The sequence below is a fragment of the Aphis gossypii genome, chromosome 3, assembly GCF_020184175.1.
Source record: "Aphis gossypii isolate Hap1 chromosome 3, ASM2018417v2, whole genome shotgun sequence".
Lineage (NCBI taxonomy): Eukaryota > Metazoa > Arthropoda > Insecta > Hemiptera > Aphididae > Aphis > Aphis gossypii.
In genome coordinates, this window is record NC_065532.1 from 4,172,527 (window position 1) to 4,189,901 (window position 17,375).

Sequence of the window (17,375 nt, forward strand, 5' to 3'; positions counted from 1 at the left end):
TTACTTGATATTTAGAAAAAATTTAATGTATTTGATGGATCATGTTAAAGAAAAAAATCTTTATAACTGGATAAAATTGAATATATTTTTTTTATATATTTTGTTTGTAATATTATAATCAATATATATTAAGGAATTATTTAGCATCATTAAAAGTTTTTATTAAATATATCAAAATTTTATGTTTTTAACTTGATTTAAAGACCACACATTAAATAAGCGATACACCATGTATTTATAATTTATTAACAAATACATAACTATTAATTCTATTTCTATTTTCTTAATACATATGCCATTGAATATTATGAAGAAAAAAAATTTACCGATTGGGATTGCATATTTCATCAACGAAATTATCACAATCTATTTTTGTTTGTTCCTTGAATGCATAAAATCCCTCAAATGAAATCAATTCAGGTGCACCAAAAAGTCCCTAAATAACAATATTTCAATTTTATAATTAGTATTTAGTTATAAGTACAAAATTAATGTTTAAGTCTTACAGTTTGGTTTTTGACAAAAAATTTAAACTTTGGCTTTGGTTGATTGAAAAGTTCAGATAATGGCTTAGCCAAGGCAACACTGTACTTCTTTGCGCACCGCACATCATGAATTGTTTTGCGTAGAATCATAATTTATAGCTTATATATAAATCGTTAATTTACTTCTCACGTTGAATAGTCATAAGAAATTTAAATAATAGATGTTGGACGCATCCTGTTTTGTGTTTAATTTGTTGTATGGTACCACAACAAAATATATAAGGCGTTGACTAGTTTTAAAATTATTTCAGCGGTATCTATTTGGTGATAGTTTTTTTGTAAAATATTGTTCACATCAACTTAAGCGTAATTAATTAAAAATAATATGAAGAAAAGTTACACAATAGACGACTGAATATGGTTCACGATAATTTGGTCATATCTCTAGTGCCTCGTTCAACAATTTGATTTTATACTCGATTTTAATACTGAAACCGAACCTTACCCTACTCTGTAGACTGTAATTTTATAATAAATTATAATATAGATCTTGATATTATCATCTACATCATTGCCGGGACGACGGGTAATCAATTCATGGACCAGTCGTGGCCTCCTGACTCTATAAATACCGCCTTATTTTTGATTACTGATACAAGATAATGAGAAATGGTTTTAATGATAACGGAGAAAAGCATTTTCTTTCGTTACTACCATCATTTTTAATCATTTTTGTACCAAATTTTTTTTTTTTGTTTCGTTATAATTTTGTCTTCTTTTTGTTAGTTTTATGTATTATTATATTACATATAATATATATAATTTATTATTTGTAAATAAATAACTAAACAGTTTATACATGTCGAACTCACAATCTGTATTCAATTTCTGCCATGTTAATTACAGGACCCCTGACAATATGATGTCTTCAAAGAGGTAAGTGTTGAAATATCAACCATTCTTATTGGTTAACTAATGCGTGATTTCTTTCTATTTTAGTGAATTAAAAAAATTGTCTGAAGAAAGTTTGACCAGGCAGCCAGAAGAAGTGTTTGACATTATTTGTAAACTCGGAGAAGGGTAATATAGTTATGATAATTGTGGAAAAAAGTTTAAGGCTTCCTAACTTCTGTTTGTTCTCAGATCCTATGGAAGTGTATTTAAAGCACTACACAAAGAGTCTGGCCAAGTACTTGCTATTAAGCAAGTACCGGTCGACACCGATCTTCAGGAAATCATAAAAGAAATATCCATTATGCAACAATGCGATAGTCCCTATGTAGTTAAATACTATGGTTCATATTTTAAGAATACTGATTTATGGGTAACCATATATTTTAATTATTTTGTTTAATTTATTTAGTCTAAAATTATTGAGCTCTTTTATATTTTAAAGATTGTTATGGAATATTGTGGTGCTGGTTCAGTATCTGACATCATGAGATTAAGAAAAAAGACTCTTTCAGAAGACGAAATAGCTACTATCTTGTCAGACACACTTAAAGGACTTGAGTACTTACATTTAAGGAGAAAAATACATAGGGATATTAAAGCTGGAAATATATTATTAAATTCAGAAGGACATGCTAAACTAGCTGATTTTGGGGTCGCAGGACAGCTCACTGTAAGTTTATATTAAATGTATAAAGATATAGTCACAAATAGCTTATAAATTATTATTTTAATTATTATTATTATTATTATTATTATTATTTAGGATACAATGGCCAAAAGAAATACTGTAATAGGAACTCCATTTTGGATGGCACCTGAAGTAATCCAAGAAATAGGATATGATTGTGTTGCTGATATGTGGAGCCTAGGTATATTAAATAATACATTTATAATAAATTAAGTAGACGAATAAAGAATTATTATGCATTTTAATGACAATGATTTTTATTGTATACTAGGAATAACTGCATTGGAAATGGCTGAAGGCAAACCTCCATATGGCGATATACATCCAATGCGCGCTATATTCATGATACCAACTAAACCACCACCTTCATTTCGAGAACCAGATAAGTGGACTCCAGAATTTATTGATTTTGTTAGTCAATGTCTGATTAAAAACCCAGATGAACGAGCAACAGCTACAAAAATGTTAGATCATGAATTTATTGGTAAGAAGATAATACGTTTTGATTTTTTATTATTTAATTTATAAAAGTAGTAATTTAATTTTGTTTCAATAAACAGTGTTTTATTATTAATAATTTTTCTTGTTAAAAATTAGGAAATGCAAAGCCACCAGAAATTTTAAGTCAGATGATTGCTGAAGCAAGAGAAATTCGAGAGAATCAAACTCTCCGTTCTAATGCATCATGTAAAGTAACATCAGCTGAGCATAAAGATCAAAACTCTAAAGTAATTGACTTAGATGAATTAATATTATAATTAAATTAATGTATTGGTTAAATTATTTATCTGTTTAGGACGATGATATTGATAGTCGTACAATGATAGTAGATGATAGTACCCTTGTACCAGATAAATCAAAAGGGACAAGTTTAAAAAGTAATTCAGTTATTGAAGAATTAAGAACAATGGTAATTAATAGTGATGGAGAAGATGATTCCACAATGAAAAGTATGTGCATTAAAATACTTATGTATTTGAAACCAGTAGCTAATTTATTTATTTGTAAAATGTTTATCATTTTAGGACATGATACTGGACCTGAAGAATCTGGTAGAAAATATAGACCCTTATTCTTAGATCATTTTGATAAAAAGATTGCAGAAAAATCAAAAGTAATTATTGATAACTGTTTTTAATATTATTCATAGAGCTCTATTTTTGACACTATAGAATCTTAATAATTATTTACATTATTATTATTACCATTAATTTAGAACGATAATTTTGAGTCGGAAAACAAATTATTTGATGATGGACCAGATTCCGTTCAAGATATTTCTCAAGTAATGTATATTATACTTATAATTATATTATAATTAATTAACATATTGCAAATATATTTAATATAACTTTATTTAAATTAATAAATAATTATAATATTTTAGAATGATGAATGTGAAAAAACTATAACTTCACATCAATTTCCTATGCCACAAATAAATTGTAGACCTGACGTAAATGCACCTAATACTCTTCATCAAAACCGACACTATTCACCAATTGTTGATGGAGACTTTGAATTTGTAAGTTTTATTTGTATGTCTATTATAATTTAGAGATCTTATTTTAATAGTTTTATTTAACTCTCAAATCCAATTAATATTCATTCTCCTGGTTTAAAATCATAGTTAAATAAACTTAGTGGCAAATTATCATACGAGAGAATAAGACAGTGTCTACTCTCATTTATGATAGATAAATTATTAATAAAATATTTAATTGTAGTACAAATATCAGTAAAAAATTCTAAATTCTTAACTTTTCAAGATAATTGAATTGCTATTATTAACAATTTATTTCAATTTTTCAATTTTTATAATATAGTTAAGATATTTAACTTTTGATGACTTGCAACAACGAATGTCTAATTTGGATTCTGACATGGAACGTGAAATTGATGAGCTACGACGTCGCTATCAAACAAAACGCCAACCAATACTAGATGCTATGGATCAGAAGCGTAAACGACAACAAAATTTTTGAAATATTTAATATCTGTACAGTTTAACATTATAGTTACAAACAAACTGATGGCTGACCTCAGATTTCCCCTGATTAAGGTGCTATGTATATGTATGCCAGTCAGTTGCATGGCAGATAATATTTATAAGCCAAACTTCCAAATAATTTTTGAAACATGATATTATAATTGATCAATTGATTTATAAATGATCATTGTAATAGCATAAAAAAATGTCTAAGTCATTTCTTCTGTCTTAAGTATTATTATGGGACAAGTTGTTTTAATCTGATAGTATCGAAAGTACAATTGTGTAATAAAATAAGTAAAGAAATCAAGTATAATTTCTATACAACTATCTATATTTATTTTAAAAATTTAATAAAGTTTTCAAACACATTTATATTTATATTTTTATTCATATTAATTACCAAAAGTAGAGTAAGAAATTATTTAAAATATATAGAAACATATAATATTAATCATGTATTGATTAATTATCAATTACACCAGTATAGGATATAATTTTAGTTTTTTTTTTCATTTATAAAATTGATATTTTTCCAATAATTGTTGGTCTTCCTTCATTTTCTTCTGATTTCTTAAGAACATATTTTTATAAGAAATAATAGCCTCTCATTAAATTATAGTTTATCATCTTATTGATGATATATCTTAATTAACTATTGAATAGTGATTCATTATATTTGTTGGGCTTAGGTATGTAGTTGTATTAAAAAAAATAATCAAAATATATTTTGTCTATGTATAATAAGAAATTAATCTTTATTTAAATAAAATATAATTGGCCTATAGTGGTATTTAAAATATTGAATTGAATATAATTCATAACTAAAATTATGATCTGTAATTTAAATATTTTTTTTTTATCATTTAACAACTAAATAAGATATTTTAATAAAATAATATTTTGGAATTGTTCGGCTAAATAAAAATGACTGCACAAATCAAATTTAATTAGGTATATTTTAATTACAATTTTATATTTAATAGGAGCAATATATAAATCATGTACTAAAATGTTAAAAATGTAGACAGGACAGGGTGCAAAAATTGTAACCATAATCGAGATTCAAAGACTGGTTATTACTTATTTTTTGATTTTATTTTTAATGATTTGTATTTTCAGTCCATTTCTTTAAATTATGTTTATTGTATAATGTAGGTAACCAACCCAACTATTGCTATTCTAGTGTAATAGAAAAAAGACTGACTGGAAATTGAAATCATTAGATCTAATAAATGTTTATATAATTGTAAAAACCAATAATTATTTTTTTTTTGGTTCATACACTTAAATAAAAACAAAAAGTTTCTGGTCAAAAATGAATTATAATCTTAATGTATTACATTTTATGTATTTTGTTGTTGTTATTTTATGTTAATTTGCTTTCAATTTAATTTTTTTTTTTAAGTGAGTTTAATAAAATAAAATCTTGGTATCAAGGTTGTTATCTTTTAGATAAAAAATAAATATTTATTAGGGGTAAATATTTATTTATTTAGATGTATGTGTATTATGTAACATTTGTATTTTTGATGTACAACAAAACAACTACTTTTGTTTCATATTAATTAAAAAAAGTGTTTGTTTGAAATATGGTAATTTCTGTTAACATGTTTTTAAAAATAAAAAATAATAATGCTATTAATTGATTTAATACTATACTTTGTCTACTGTATATTTTTATCTCTAGACTTATAAAATCAATTATGCTTGGAAAATTTATAAAATAGTTTATTCTATTATAAATTATTATTTTAAAATTTAAAATACATGTTTGTCTTATGGAAAACTTAAAATTTGTCTCATATTTACATGAATTGCTCAAAATTTCCCATTTTAGTATATAATATTTACCATTAAAAATATTTTACTATATGCGTAATGTGTTGTATTAACAATTTTTTTTTTTTTTGTGAAACATTTTTAACCTAAACAATGTTAACTGTATTGTGATAGTTGTACAACTTTTACTGTAGTATTGTATTAATTCAACATTGTTCGATTGATCATGTTATATCATATTATGTCTACAATAACATATACATTAAATTTGCACATACCGACCTGTGTATTATAATATTTTTACCTTGTTTTTATTTTAATTACCCGTTTAATTTATTCATTTAATTTTCAAAACAACATATTAAATTCTTAACAATTCTGCTATAATTACAGTTAAGGTTTGATTTAGTCACATAAATTATGCTATTCTATTGTCTATACTATTATAACATTGTTAATAAAATAATTTTATACAAAAAATATAAAATAAAAATATTGTTTAAACTGTGGAGCTGACATGGACCAATTTTCAAACGCATCATACATCACATTATCTCTAATAGTTCTACATTTTTTAATATTATTTATATAATATACTCCGTGAAAATTAGAATCATGACAGGCAGGCAGGCAGCAGACGATTTAGTGTTTTTCGCATGCAACCAACCTCCTCATTGGTACTCCAAACTCCCATCCGCCAATAACTGTGGCAAGTGACATGGTGGGGGGAGTTCTTTCTCTGCGATTCGTCATGATCTATGCTTGCTGTGGAATAAAAGGACGCACATCGTCGCGCACTCGGCGAACCTGTTCACTACCGCAACCTTGTTACAGTAGGATACCGCGGACGGTGATTTTCGTTTTTGTAAGCCAATCAACGTTTTTGGTTCGCCGCCCGGGCACGTTCATATTCCGTAACGATTAGCGAGTATAAGTAGACGTAGTACGCTCGTGTGTTACAAACTTGAAACTATACATAGGTAAAATAGGAAAATCAAGATTTTGCATTAATAGAAGACCGAAATATCAATTTTTATGATCTGATAATTTCAAAGAATTACAAAATTAAGACTCTAGGAGGTGACTTGTTCAGTGCAATTATACTGAGATTGTACGAGAATTTTGGTGGTGTTCCGTCGTGCAAACAATAATTCACCTTCCATTGATTCCATTAGCGCAATAAGCCAATCATTAATAGTATGTATAATAACCACATGATTTATATTAATAATCCGGATAGCCATATTATTGTATCTCGTCAAAACATTCATAATTTATTCATTATTATACTGTCGTCCTTCTTAATTCTTATGTATAAATGACATTTCCAATATCAAATCAACTGTTAATTATAAAATGAATAATTTTAAATTGAACTGATTTAAGGGTTTATGTGGTAGCAAGGACAATTAATACTAATGAGCTTAAATGAAAGAAAACTTGAATCGTATCAGTGGCGTGCGTTGATATTGTATATTGGGAAAGCACCAAAATAAAATTTCAAGTTGAAACTTAAATAGGTAAAGGTATTTTATTGATAAAAATTAATTTAAAATTTGTAATTTAATAAAAGTGTATCAATAATGAAATTTCATCTATTCTGTAGTATTACAATTTAAAATAATGATTGTGAGCGAACTTCGCTCAGCGAAGGCAAAAATCTGACTTTTTGATAACTACCTATATACTAAAATATTATTATTTCAATAATATTATAACATATATTTGTATATTAAAATAAATAACTTCATATTTTTTGTTTTTCCCAGGTGTTTTAATAACTAATAAGTATTTACTGAGAACTTATAACTTTGACTCACCAAAAATATAACAACTATATATAGGAACCTATATCTTTATAGTTATAGCTGTCTCTACAAATCTAATTTTTAAAATTTTCTGAAACCTTTTATAAAGTTTATGATCGGAACAAGGAGACATTTTTCTACCAGAAATAGTGTCTTCACTTGTTCAAAATTCAAACATAAAATCAAATAAAAAACACAAATCATGAATAATATAATTATAATCATATGATATAAATATATAATGATATCCATAATGTACATCGGGAATATATTGAATAACTTTAACCATAATTAAAATGTAATATTTATCAAATAGCAATAGCGTTATCAATAGAGAACGTTGCCATCTCTACTATACATACATTTATAGTAAACTATATGGTAACTATTCTAATAACTATATAGGTAAATATACGTAATAAACGTATTTAAGTTTTAAATTTTTTATAAGAAATTCACACTTAAATATTAACATCATATACACTCATCAATCATAACTTTTACACATACTGATGGCTTATAGCAATAAAATTTCACTTAGGTTAAACGGCAACAAGATATTATCCAACAAAAGCGTTAGCGGAAAGTTGTCGTCGCGTGATAAAATGGCCAAACGGATGCCAACGGTCAGTTCATTCGAACCTGGCGATTCGACAACAGCGAAATTTGTAAGTTCGGTGTCCAATTATTCCAAAGGCTCAAATATTACCTTATCGCATGACAAGTCTCATCGAGGTAACTGCAAAAACTCTGTGGGCACAGTGGACCAAGCGATCCGCGAAAGAAAAATATTTACCGCGGTAGTTAAAATGCCGGCCGAGATTCAAACGACGTTGATCGAGAATGGTTGGATCGGTAAAATTAAAGTCGACGACGACTATTTTCGAAAAAGCAGTAAGTATATATTATGCATGTTATAATATTAGTCTAAGCATTGAATTGAATACACCAAATATATTAAGTTCAGTGGTAAGTATCTCTCTATATACTATATACTTGCAGTAATATTGTTAATTAACTGAACACTTATAAAGAATATGAATAAATTATTATAGTAAATACATAATAATTAACTTATATATTATAGGTAATTGGGTAACATTCTATTGTATACAGTAGGTTTTGAGTTGCTCATGATGATAGGCGGAAATGGGGGGGGGGCTTAGCCCCCCAAATATTGTAATAGCAGCCTCCCAAAATGTTGTCAGGTCTCATGTGAAAATATATGATATATATTATAGTTAATTAAGCCCCCCGGAAATTTCTATGGATTTCCGCCTATCGCAGTGATGGAAGTATTATTTTTTTTAGATTTGAATTTAGTATGAAATATTTATAAGAGGAACTAGTGTTAAATTTTTAAGCCTTAATTATAAAAATTGAACAAATTTTCATCTGCAAAACAATTTGCAAATTTTCATGACAATGATACTAATTTTAAGTGCTTATAATGAAATATCGTTACTACATAATTTTAATGTTTTGTTTTTGATAAATGAACATGATTTTAACAATAAATTTTCAAGAATTTTTAATCAACAACATTTTTAGACTCTAAACGAAGTAATGAATGTAATGATTTTGCAGCAATGATGTCTTGTCGAAATAATACTTCAATTTCGAACTTTGGGGGTGATTTCTGATGGCAAAGTGAATATCCTTTATGTGTTAGAGATCAAAAGTAAAAAATTTTCCAACCGTTTTCAAAAAAATCGATTTCTTTATATGGTTTTAACTCAGAAACAAATCATTGTATAAATACTTGAAAATGTCACCAAATGTTTATATTACTATATTATAGTGTTATCTATATACAATTAAATGTTCAAAATATTTTGGCTTTTTTGAGTTATTTATAGACAACTGCAATTTTATATTTTTCTAAGTACCTATAACTAAGTATCGACAATGTTGACCAATTAAAATTTTTTTATCCTTACTTTAAATTTTAACGAAATTCAAAATTCACTTGTAAAATAACAATTTATTATAAAATAATTTTAGATTTTTGTTATAGTTAAAAATTATTAGTCGTAGAAACTAAAGATACCTACACCAGTTGTTTAAAATGACATTTTCTTTAAAATAACAATTTTTGATTCTCCTCTGACATAGAACGTACGTTAGATGACATATTTCCTAACGTGAAGTACAAAATCATGAAATTTACTCGTTAGTTTTTACACAAACAGCTTTTGTCTGTGACTTGTTTAAACAAGTTATTTGTTGATTAGACATATTTATTTAAATATTAGAGAAGGGCTGCAGTCACTATACTCACTATACACGCAGAATTACAGAATCTATCATTTATGTATACACCTATTATAACTTATAAATCCTCTTTCAGTGTCAATACATAGATACAACGACTGTTTTATAATGTACGATTTTTCAATTTCATTTTTAAACATAAATCGGTTATGACGTGTTTAGGTCCCACCGTAATATTATCGTTACACAATAACGTCGAACGCGTCAAGGCGGTCGTAAAGCGTTATGAATCCGGTCTGATATGGACAGACTCACACAGCGGCGGCATCAACTGGATGACGTTAGACCCGGATGTCGTGATTAATCGGTTCCCGAGGGATGCGAACACCGCATTGAAGCTATGCGGCAACATTCTGGCCGACAAATCAGAGTTTGATGTCCACTATCCGAGGGCATACCGTGCATGCGCCGACGAGGTACACGCGGACCGTAGCTTCGTTGCAGACTATTCATTAACTGCTTGCATGTCGTTATTACGAGCATTTGTGGACGGTGATCATCGAGCCATGTGCGCAAATAGCGGTCAAGTGAGTATATACCCGCAAACCTGATAATTTCTGTTATTTTTAGATTCTAAATGAAGTGATGAATGTATATTGATTTTACAATGATACCTATGTGTTTTTTTTTCCTGTCCAAATAATGCTTCAATCTCAAACTTTGGGGGTGGTTTCCGAAGGCAAAGTGAATATCCTTGGTGGCTTGGTGCATTTATAGAGGTCAAAAGTAAACATTTTCAAAAATCGGGAATTTTCACGCAAATACAGTTTTCGACCAAATCGATTTTTTTATATGGTTGCAACTTAAAAATGAATCACTGTAAAGACTTGCAATTTTCAGCAAATGTTTATATAAGTGTTATCTGTAAACAATTAAATTATCAAAATATTTTGACTTTTTTTTGTAGTGTTGATAAAAAACTGAAGAAAAAATATTATGTGCGTTTTAATTTTAAATTTTCACGAAATTGCATAACGATAACGATTTTAAATATTTGTTATTATTATTCAAAAAGTATATTATATTCACCAGTTATTTAGATATAAATTTTTTTTACATAATTTAATTTTCAAAATATTTCACTTATTTTGTGCTATTTGTATGCATTTGAAATATTCGTTTTTGTTTAGTTTTTTTTTTTATAGATATCGATAAAAATTTTTTGGCTGAGTCAAAATACTTGAAAATTGAATATAAAGTTTCTCACAAGTTAGTCTTATAGTGATTCAAAAATTATAAGAATACCTATATAGGCACAATTTTTTGTATTTTAATTTTTTTATTAGCATTTGAAATTCAAATATTGACAAAAATTCGTACCTCTCTAAACGCGTATACCTCTGGTTGGGAACCGCTGGATTACTCAGTTAAAAAAAAACTCCACTTGCAATTATGTTACTTCTTACATTTTTATCAAAGTACTTTTGCCATCTGGCATCTAGTATACTTAATAATTTCGATGATTTTTCTTCTTTAATCTAACCCCTTTCCATTAAAAAAAAAAAAAAAAACAATAAATAAATTGATTTTAATGTTTTAATTTTGTTGTTTAATGCATAATCTGACTCATAATAGTGTCACTCATAGAACGTTAACGATAATGCTTGGTTATTATTTTTTGTTTTATAAATATTTATATAATTTGTTATTAGTATACTTGGAAATAACTTTTATACCTGATGTCTAATTTATCGCTCAGAATCGATAATATCGAAATCATCATCATCTGTATACAAAGTATGATTTATACTACATAGCATACTACAACTTACAGACGTTATATTATAATATAATATACATTTATATATAGCCTATAGGTAGTCTGTAGTTGTATTATTATTTATTTAATATATTTTCTATAATCTCATGTGTTATATCATCACCAGGCTCCTCTTTCGGCACTCCACTTCGCCGCTATTAAATGCCACCAATATTTAACGGGCGACGGATCGCTAAGGACGTCTGATTTTTCGGGCAAAGGAGCTGGCTGGGAAACGTTTTTCGAACATTACTATATGATAGTGCACGAGCAGAAGAAGTTCACTGTGCCAGGGACGGGTGACGACGTGGACGCGGCACTCCACTACTTGGCGGCGTCTAGTAGGCTGATCGTGAATCAGATGGCGAAGGCGAGGCCGCAGACGGCGATGGACGGCTACAAGAACATTTGGATAGTCAAGGACGCGGTGGGCATGCACCGTCACCGGCCGGTGATGTTGCACAAGATCGGCGACGTGCTGGACCGGTGCGCGCGACCGGGCGCTGCCACCGACCGCATAGTGCAGAAATACATCGAGACGCCACTGCTGCGTAACAACATTAAGTCGGACGTATACACGTGGATCGTGCTATCGACGCTCGGCGGCCGACTGACAGTGTGGCTGCACCGGACTTGCGTGGTGCAACCGTACGCGCACAAATTTTCGTTGCAACGAGATGCCGTCAAAACCGGGCACTTTGAGCGGTTCAAGACGGGAGGGCTGCACGGGATGCTGCGGGCGTCGGCGCTGATCTGTGGCCTCAAGCAGCTCGGGTCGAAAATGCGGCGCAGCGCGAAAAGTGCGGACAAGCTGTCGCAACGGCGGGTGAACGGAAACGACAGTGACGTCGAACACGGCGACCACGTGTACACGGCGGTCAGACGGTCCGTGGTGTCGGCGGTTACCGCGGCCGCGGCGTCCGGCTCCATCAATCTGCGACCCAATTGCTTGGAACTGTTCCGCGGCACGTTCGTGTTGGGCGACGACTTGCGGCCGTGGCTGATCGACATCGTGTCGGACGACCCGTGTCTGGCCGCCGACCGCGAAGAACACGACCGGCTGGCGTCTCCCGCGGCCACTCGCGCGACCCGGACAGTGGTGCAAGGTGTAGCCAAGATGCTGATCGACATCGGCCGCCGTGGTCGTGTGGCCGCTAGGTGTGGCATGTTCGACGTGGTGCACGAGTGTCCGTTACCGGCCGGCGCCAAATCTTACGTTCCGCGACTGTTCGCCTCGGCGTCTAAGTCGTCGATCGCCAAAAGACAAGTCGCTAAAAGGGCTAGCAAACGGCCGAGCATGTCCAGACGAGTATCGTCGCGCGCCAACCACTCGGACGCCTTTCACCAACAATACTGGTGGAACGACGATAACATTCACACGTACGTTGAGATGATTAGTGCGGACGACGTGCAGGAGCCACAGCTGCACGATCGGCCTCGTTTGGCGACCGGTATGCTAACGGCGATGTCGGCGTTGACGGAAGATGACGCGGATCTGTTTATCGGGTCGGCCGAAAACGACGGTCATCGCGATCCTATCGAAAGCCGCAGGTGTTTAAAGCTGTTGGACAAGTACAAGACAAAAATCACATCAGTGCAAAGAATTTACAAGTCAATCATACGCCGAAACCGCAATAATAAGAAACGCTACACGTAGTGTGATGAATTTCGATCGCTGTCGATCAGCATCTTGGCCACACCCCCGTCTTGAACTACTCAAAGTGACCGGTTTTGACGACCTCTCGGTGCAATGAAAATTTGTCCGCATACGGTTGCACCAAGCAAGTCCGGTGCAGCCACACTGTCAGTCGGCCCCCGAACGTCGATAACACGAACTACGTGTATACACGTCCGATTTGATGTTGTTACACAGCAACGATGTCTCGATGTACTTGCACTATATGCGGTCCGCAGCTGCAGCACCCGATCACGTGCATCGCCGTTCAGAAAGTCGCTGATCTTGTTCAGCATCACCAGCCGGCGACGGCGCAGACCCGTCGCGTCCTTGACTATCCAAATGTTCTTGTAGCCGTCCATTGCCGTCTGCGGCCTCGCCTTCGCCATCTGATTTACGATCAGCCTACTAGACGCCGCCAAGTAGTGGAGCGCCGCGTCCACGTCGTCACCCGTCCCTGTCACAGTGAACTTCTTCTGATCGCGGTGCACTATCATATTAGTAATGTTCGAAAAACATTTTCCAGCCAACTCCTTTGCCCGAAAACTCAAACGTCCTTATCGATCCGTCGCCTGTTTAATGTTGGGGCCTTTAATAGCGGTGAAGTGAAGTGCTGAAAGAAGAACCTGCAGATGGTAGATTAAAACGATCCACAAGCAGGGGCGTATTTAGGCACAGGCCCTATAGGCCCGGGCCTAGAGCGGCGACATTTGAGGGCGGCAAATTTTAACGATTTTTTTTTACAAAATTACAAAAAGTATAAATACTATAAAACTATAAATACTATAAAGTATAAATATATTTATCATTTGATGAAATCAAATTTAACTCATTTTTCGTTCACTCAAAATTAAAAAGCTATTTACATGAACCTACTATATTATACATATACGCAACACAGTACGAACCAGTAGGTTCGGTTAGGTTAGATTTGGTTAGGTAGAAAAAAAAATTTAAAGTTTTAAATATAATTAATTTGTAAATTGCAAAAAAGATATAACGTGTAATTAATTTAATGTTCATAAGTAATGTTTCTTTTACTAGGTTATAGGTTATAATATTATAATATAACAAATTGTATATTTAAATATGTTTAATAAGTAATTTTTAGAAAGGATGGGGGGGAGGTGGCGAATTGGGAAGTACCTATAGGCGGAAAAACCTTAAATACGCCACTGTCCACAAGTAAAAAAATAACATAAATTAATAGCTTTGCTTTGCGGGTATACTCACTTGACCGTTTTTGGCGCTCATTTCAAGATGATCGCCGTCCTCGAATGCTCGCAATAACGACACGCAAGCGGTTAATGAATAGTCTGCGACGAAGCTACGATCCGCATGTACCTCGTCGGCGCATTCATACTGTATGCCATCGGGTAGTGGACATCGAACTCGGATTTGTCAGTCAGAGCGTAAGCTCATAGCTTTAATGCGGTGTTTGTGTCCCTCGGGAACCGATTAATCACGACGTCCAGGTCTATCGCCATCTAGTTGATGCCGCCGCTGAGTGGGTCTGTCCACACCAGACCGGATTCGTGACGCTTTACAACCACCTTTACGCACTCGACGTTATTGTGTAACGTTATTATTACGATTGGACATATAAACACGTCATGACTTATTTATATGTAAAAATTAAAATGGATAATCGTAAACAGCCATTGTATATATACTGTCACCGAATGAGGACTTTCAATATACCTATACTTTAATATACTTATTTAAATTTAAAAGTAATGTCTTATTTACGAAAAAAATCATGCCCGAAGAAGTACGCATGACTTGGTGGAATATTTTGACAAGATATATACATGAATGGGATATATACAGACGTATTGGCCAAGGAAAATACGTTAAAATTACGAAAAATACCATTTCTTTTACCACCTGAAATTTTCATTATAGATATATATAACTTATGCCTTAAAATGATTGTATTATTACAAAGGGTTTTGAATGTATTGATTTTAAAGTAATGTATGTTTTTTTGTGTTTGTGTACAGCAATTTGTCGAAATAATGCTTCAATTTCAAATTTCAGGGGTGGTTTCCGATTGCAAAGTAAATATCCTTGGTGTGCATTATAGAAGTTAAAAGTATATATATTTATAAACATTCTCCAACAGTTTTCAAAAAAATCAATTTTTTTATATGATTATAAATCGAAAACTAATCACTGTAAATATTTGAAATGTTCACCAAATGTTTATATTAGTGTTATCTATATAGGTACAGTTCAATTTCAAAATATTTTGAATTTTTTTAGCTATTTATAGACAACTGAAATTTTCAATTTTTCTGAAAATCTTTTTTTTGAAGTGCCGATAAAAAAATTTTGGGTGTTCAAAAAAACTTGAAAATTTAATACAAGGTTCCTTATGAGTTGTTCTTATATTGTAGTTACAAAAAAAAATAAAAAATCGTTAGTCACAATTTTTTTTATAAGCGTTTATAGTTCAAACTTTTATACGAAATATGTCAAAATCACAAAAATTTGCAAGTAATTTTGTAGTTGAAAAATCATAAAATTGATTGTGTTTACATCTAAGGCTAAAAAATTCAACTTTAAGTTTTCCATAAATTTTCCTTGAAATAGTTATAGAGAAAACTCGAAACGTCATCATAGAAAAAATGTTATGATGCGTTTGAATTTTAAATTTTTATATTGCGTATAACGATAACGATTTATCCTCAAACAATTTTAAATATTTATTATAGACATTTGAAATATTCGTTTTTGTTTAGTTTTTTTTTTTATATAAATATTGATTAAATTTTTTTGAATGAGTAAAAATACTTGAAAATTGAATACAAAGTTTCTCTTAAGTTAGTTTTATAGTCATTCAAGAATTATAAGAATACATTATTTACATTATTGCCAATTGGCATAATTTTTTTTTATTAGTATTTGAAGTTCAAACATGTAATGACAAAAATTCATCAAAATCATGAATATTTGCAAATTATTTTGTAGTTAAAATTTATAAAAATATTTGTATGCGTGTAGCTTAGAGTTTAAAATTTAATACAATAAGACTTTCCATAAGTTAGGCTAACAATAATTATAAAAGAACTTAAATTTCGGTGTATTCATATCAGGCCGTTAAAACATAAACCACCTTATACCAATTGGCAATTACTGGAAATTATATCCTAGGCGGTCGTTTTTTGTATACAATGATATACCTATCATTGGATTCACATTTATTACATAAAATATAGTAACCTACTATATACAGTAGAGCGGTACCACTTTTTTTTGTGTGCATGTATACACGATATATAAGTATCTATTTGAAAAATGCATCGATTTTCAACGTTGAGTGTGGTTTAGGATAGAAAATTGGATTTAGTTTTAACTCTATAGGATCTAGAGCAAGCGCGGGTCCAGAACATATTTACGGAGGGGGGGGCATCTTGAATAAAATTTCGCTAAAAAACGCCATTGGCAAAACAATGCAGATATACATATACAGTGTATACCAGAGTCTACGAGGAGCATGGCCCCTTGGCCCCCTTGCAGGATCCATGCCTGGTCTAGATGTCAAAATTTCCAAAATAAAAAAAACGTTATTTAGAAAGGTAAATTATTAATTATTATTTCATAGCTGTGGCTGTCACCCACGCGTGCTCCACCCTGTGGATAGTTGTTTGCAAATTGTGAGGTGGTTTCTTGTCTTATATAGTTATTTCCAATTTCCATCATAAAATGCTATAAAGTGACTTACCTAATATCTACGCAAAATAATAATAATTTAAGGTGATAAATAGATAATAAAAACAATTTATTTCTCACATTAATATCATTATTTTTACACCCAGGAAATATATTATTATATAATAATATTATAACGTCGTTAAATGAATAACAATAATAATGATTGTTAAACAACAACATGGGAGTGGCATTCTGTGGGTTTCGCATCATACAGCCAATCAGCGCGCAACTGACTTAATACTA

General features: G+C 31.3%; 3 protein-coding genes across 4 annotated transcripts in view; 2 read left to right on the forward strand and 1 right to left on the reverse strand.

Annotated features, from left to right (window-relative positions):
* The window catches only part of LOC114121186 (mitochondrial intermediate peptidase), a 3,719-nt gene extending 2,659 nt beyond the window's left edge, over nucleotides 1-1,060 (reverse strand). The window contains exons 1-3 of one of the 2 annotated variants that reach the window (XM_050205048.1): nucleotides 886-1,060; nucleotides 507-802; nucleotides 327-436 (exon numbers count right to left, since the gene is read on the reverse strand). In XM_050205048.1, the coding sequence (XP_050061005.1) occupies nucleotides 327-436; nucleotides 507-635 (239 nt within the window). In that variant the 5' untranslated portion in view covers nucleotides 636-802; nucleotides 886-1,060. Of the gene's footprint in view, nucleotides 1-326; nucleotides 437-506 lie in introns of both variants that reach the window. The other variant, XM_027983410.2, reaches the window with a different exon arrangement.
* A 127-nt stretch (nucleotides 1,061-1,187) lies between these two features.
* Nucleotides 1,188-6,410, forward strand: LOC114121191 (serine/threonine-protein kinase 3). The gene is made up of 12 exons (XM_027983418.2): nucleotides 1,188-1,421; nucleotides 1,485-1,565; nucleotides 1,629-1,809; nucleotides 1,882-2,109; nucleotides 2,203-2,308; nucleotides 2,399-2,611; nucleotides 2,725-2,855; nucleotides 2,924-3,077; nucleotides 3,153-3,241; nucleotides 3,344-3,412; nucleotides 3,515-3,652; nucleotides 3,954-6,410. Exons 1-12 carry the CDS (start codon nucleotides 1,345-1,347, stop codon nucleotides 4,110-4,112), a joined length of 1,626 nt encoding a protein of 541 aa, XP_027839219.2. The 5' UTR covers nucleotides 1,188-1,344; the 3' UTR covers nucleotides 4,113-6,410.
* Nucleotides 6,411-8,092: 1,682 nt separating this feature from the next.
* On the forward strand, nucleotides 8,093-14,072 carry LOC114121182 (protein monoglycylase TTLL8-like). The gene is made up of 3 exons (XM_027983407.2): nucleotides 8,093-8,601; nucleotides 10,144-10,508; nucleotides 11,868-14,072. The coding sequence occupies exons 1-3, from the start codon at nucleotides 8,220-8,222 to the stop codon at nucleotides 13,395-13,397; spliced, it is 2,277 nt and encodes a 758-aa protein (XP_027839208.2). The 5' UTR covers nucleotides 8,093-8,219; the 3' UTR covers nucleotides 13,398-14,072.
* The last annotated feature ends 3,303 nt before the right edge of the window (nucleotides 14,073-17,375 follow it).

Coding starts and splice junctions, on each gene's coding strand:
- LOC114121191 (XM_027983418.2), top strand. CDS start 1,345: ATGTCGAACTCACAATCTGTATTCAATTTCTGCCATGTTAATTACAGG. Junction 1,422..1,484: donor AATATGATGTCTTCAAAGAG/GTAAGTGTTGAA, acceptor TTTCTATTTTAG/TGAATTAAAAAAATTGTCTG. Junction 1,566..1,628: donor ATTTGTAAACTCGGAGAAGG/GTAATATAGTTA, acceptor GTTTGTTCTCAG/ATCCTATGGAAGTGTATTTA.
- LOC114121182 (XM_027983407.2), top strand. CDS start 8,220: ATGGCTTATAGCAATAAAATTTCACTTAGGTTAAACGGCAACAAGATA. Junction 8,602..10,143: donor CGACTATTTTCGAAAAAGCA/GTAAGTATATAT, acceptor TGACGTGTTTAG/GTCCCACCGTAATATTATCG. Junction 10,509..11,867: donor TGTGCGCAAATAGCGGTCAA/GTGAGTATATAC, acceptor TATCATCACCAG/GCTCCTCTTTCGGCACTCCA.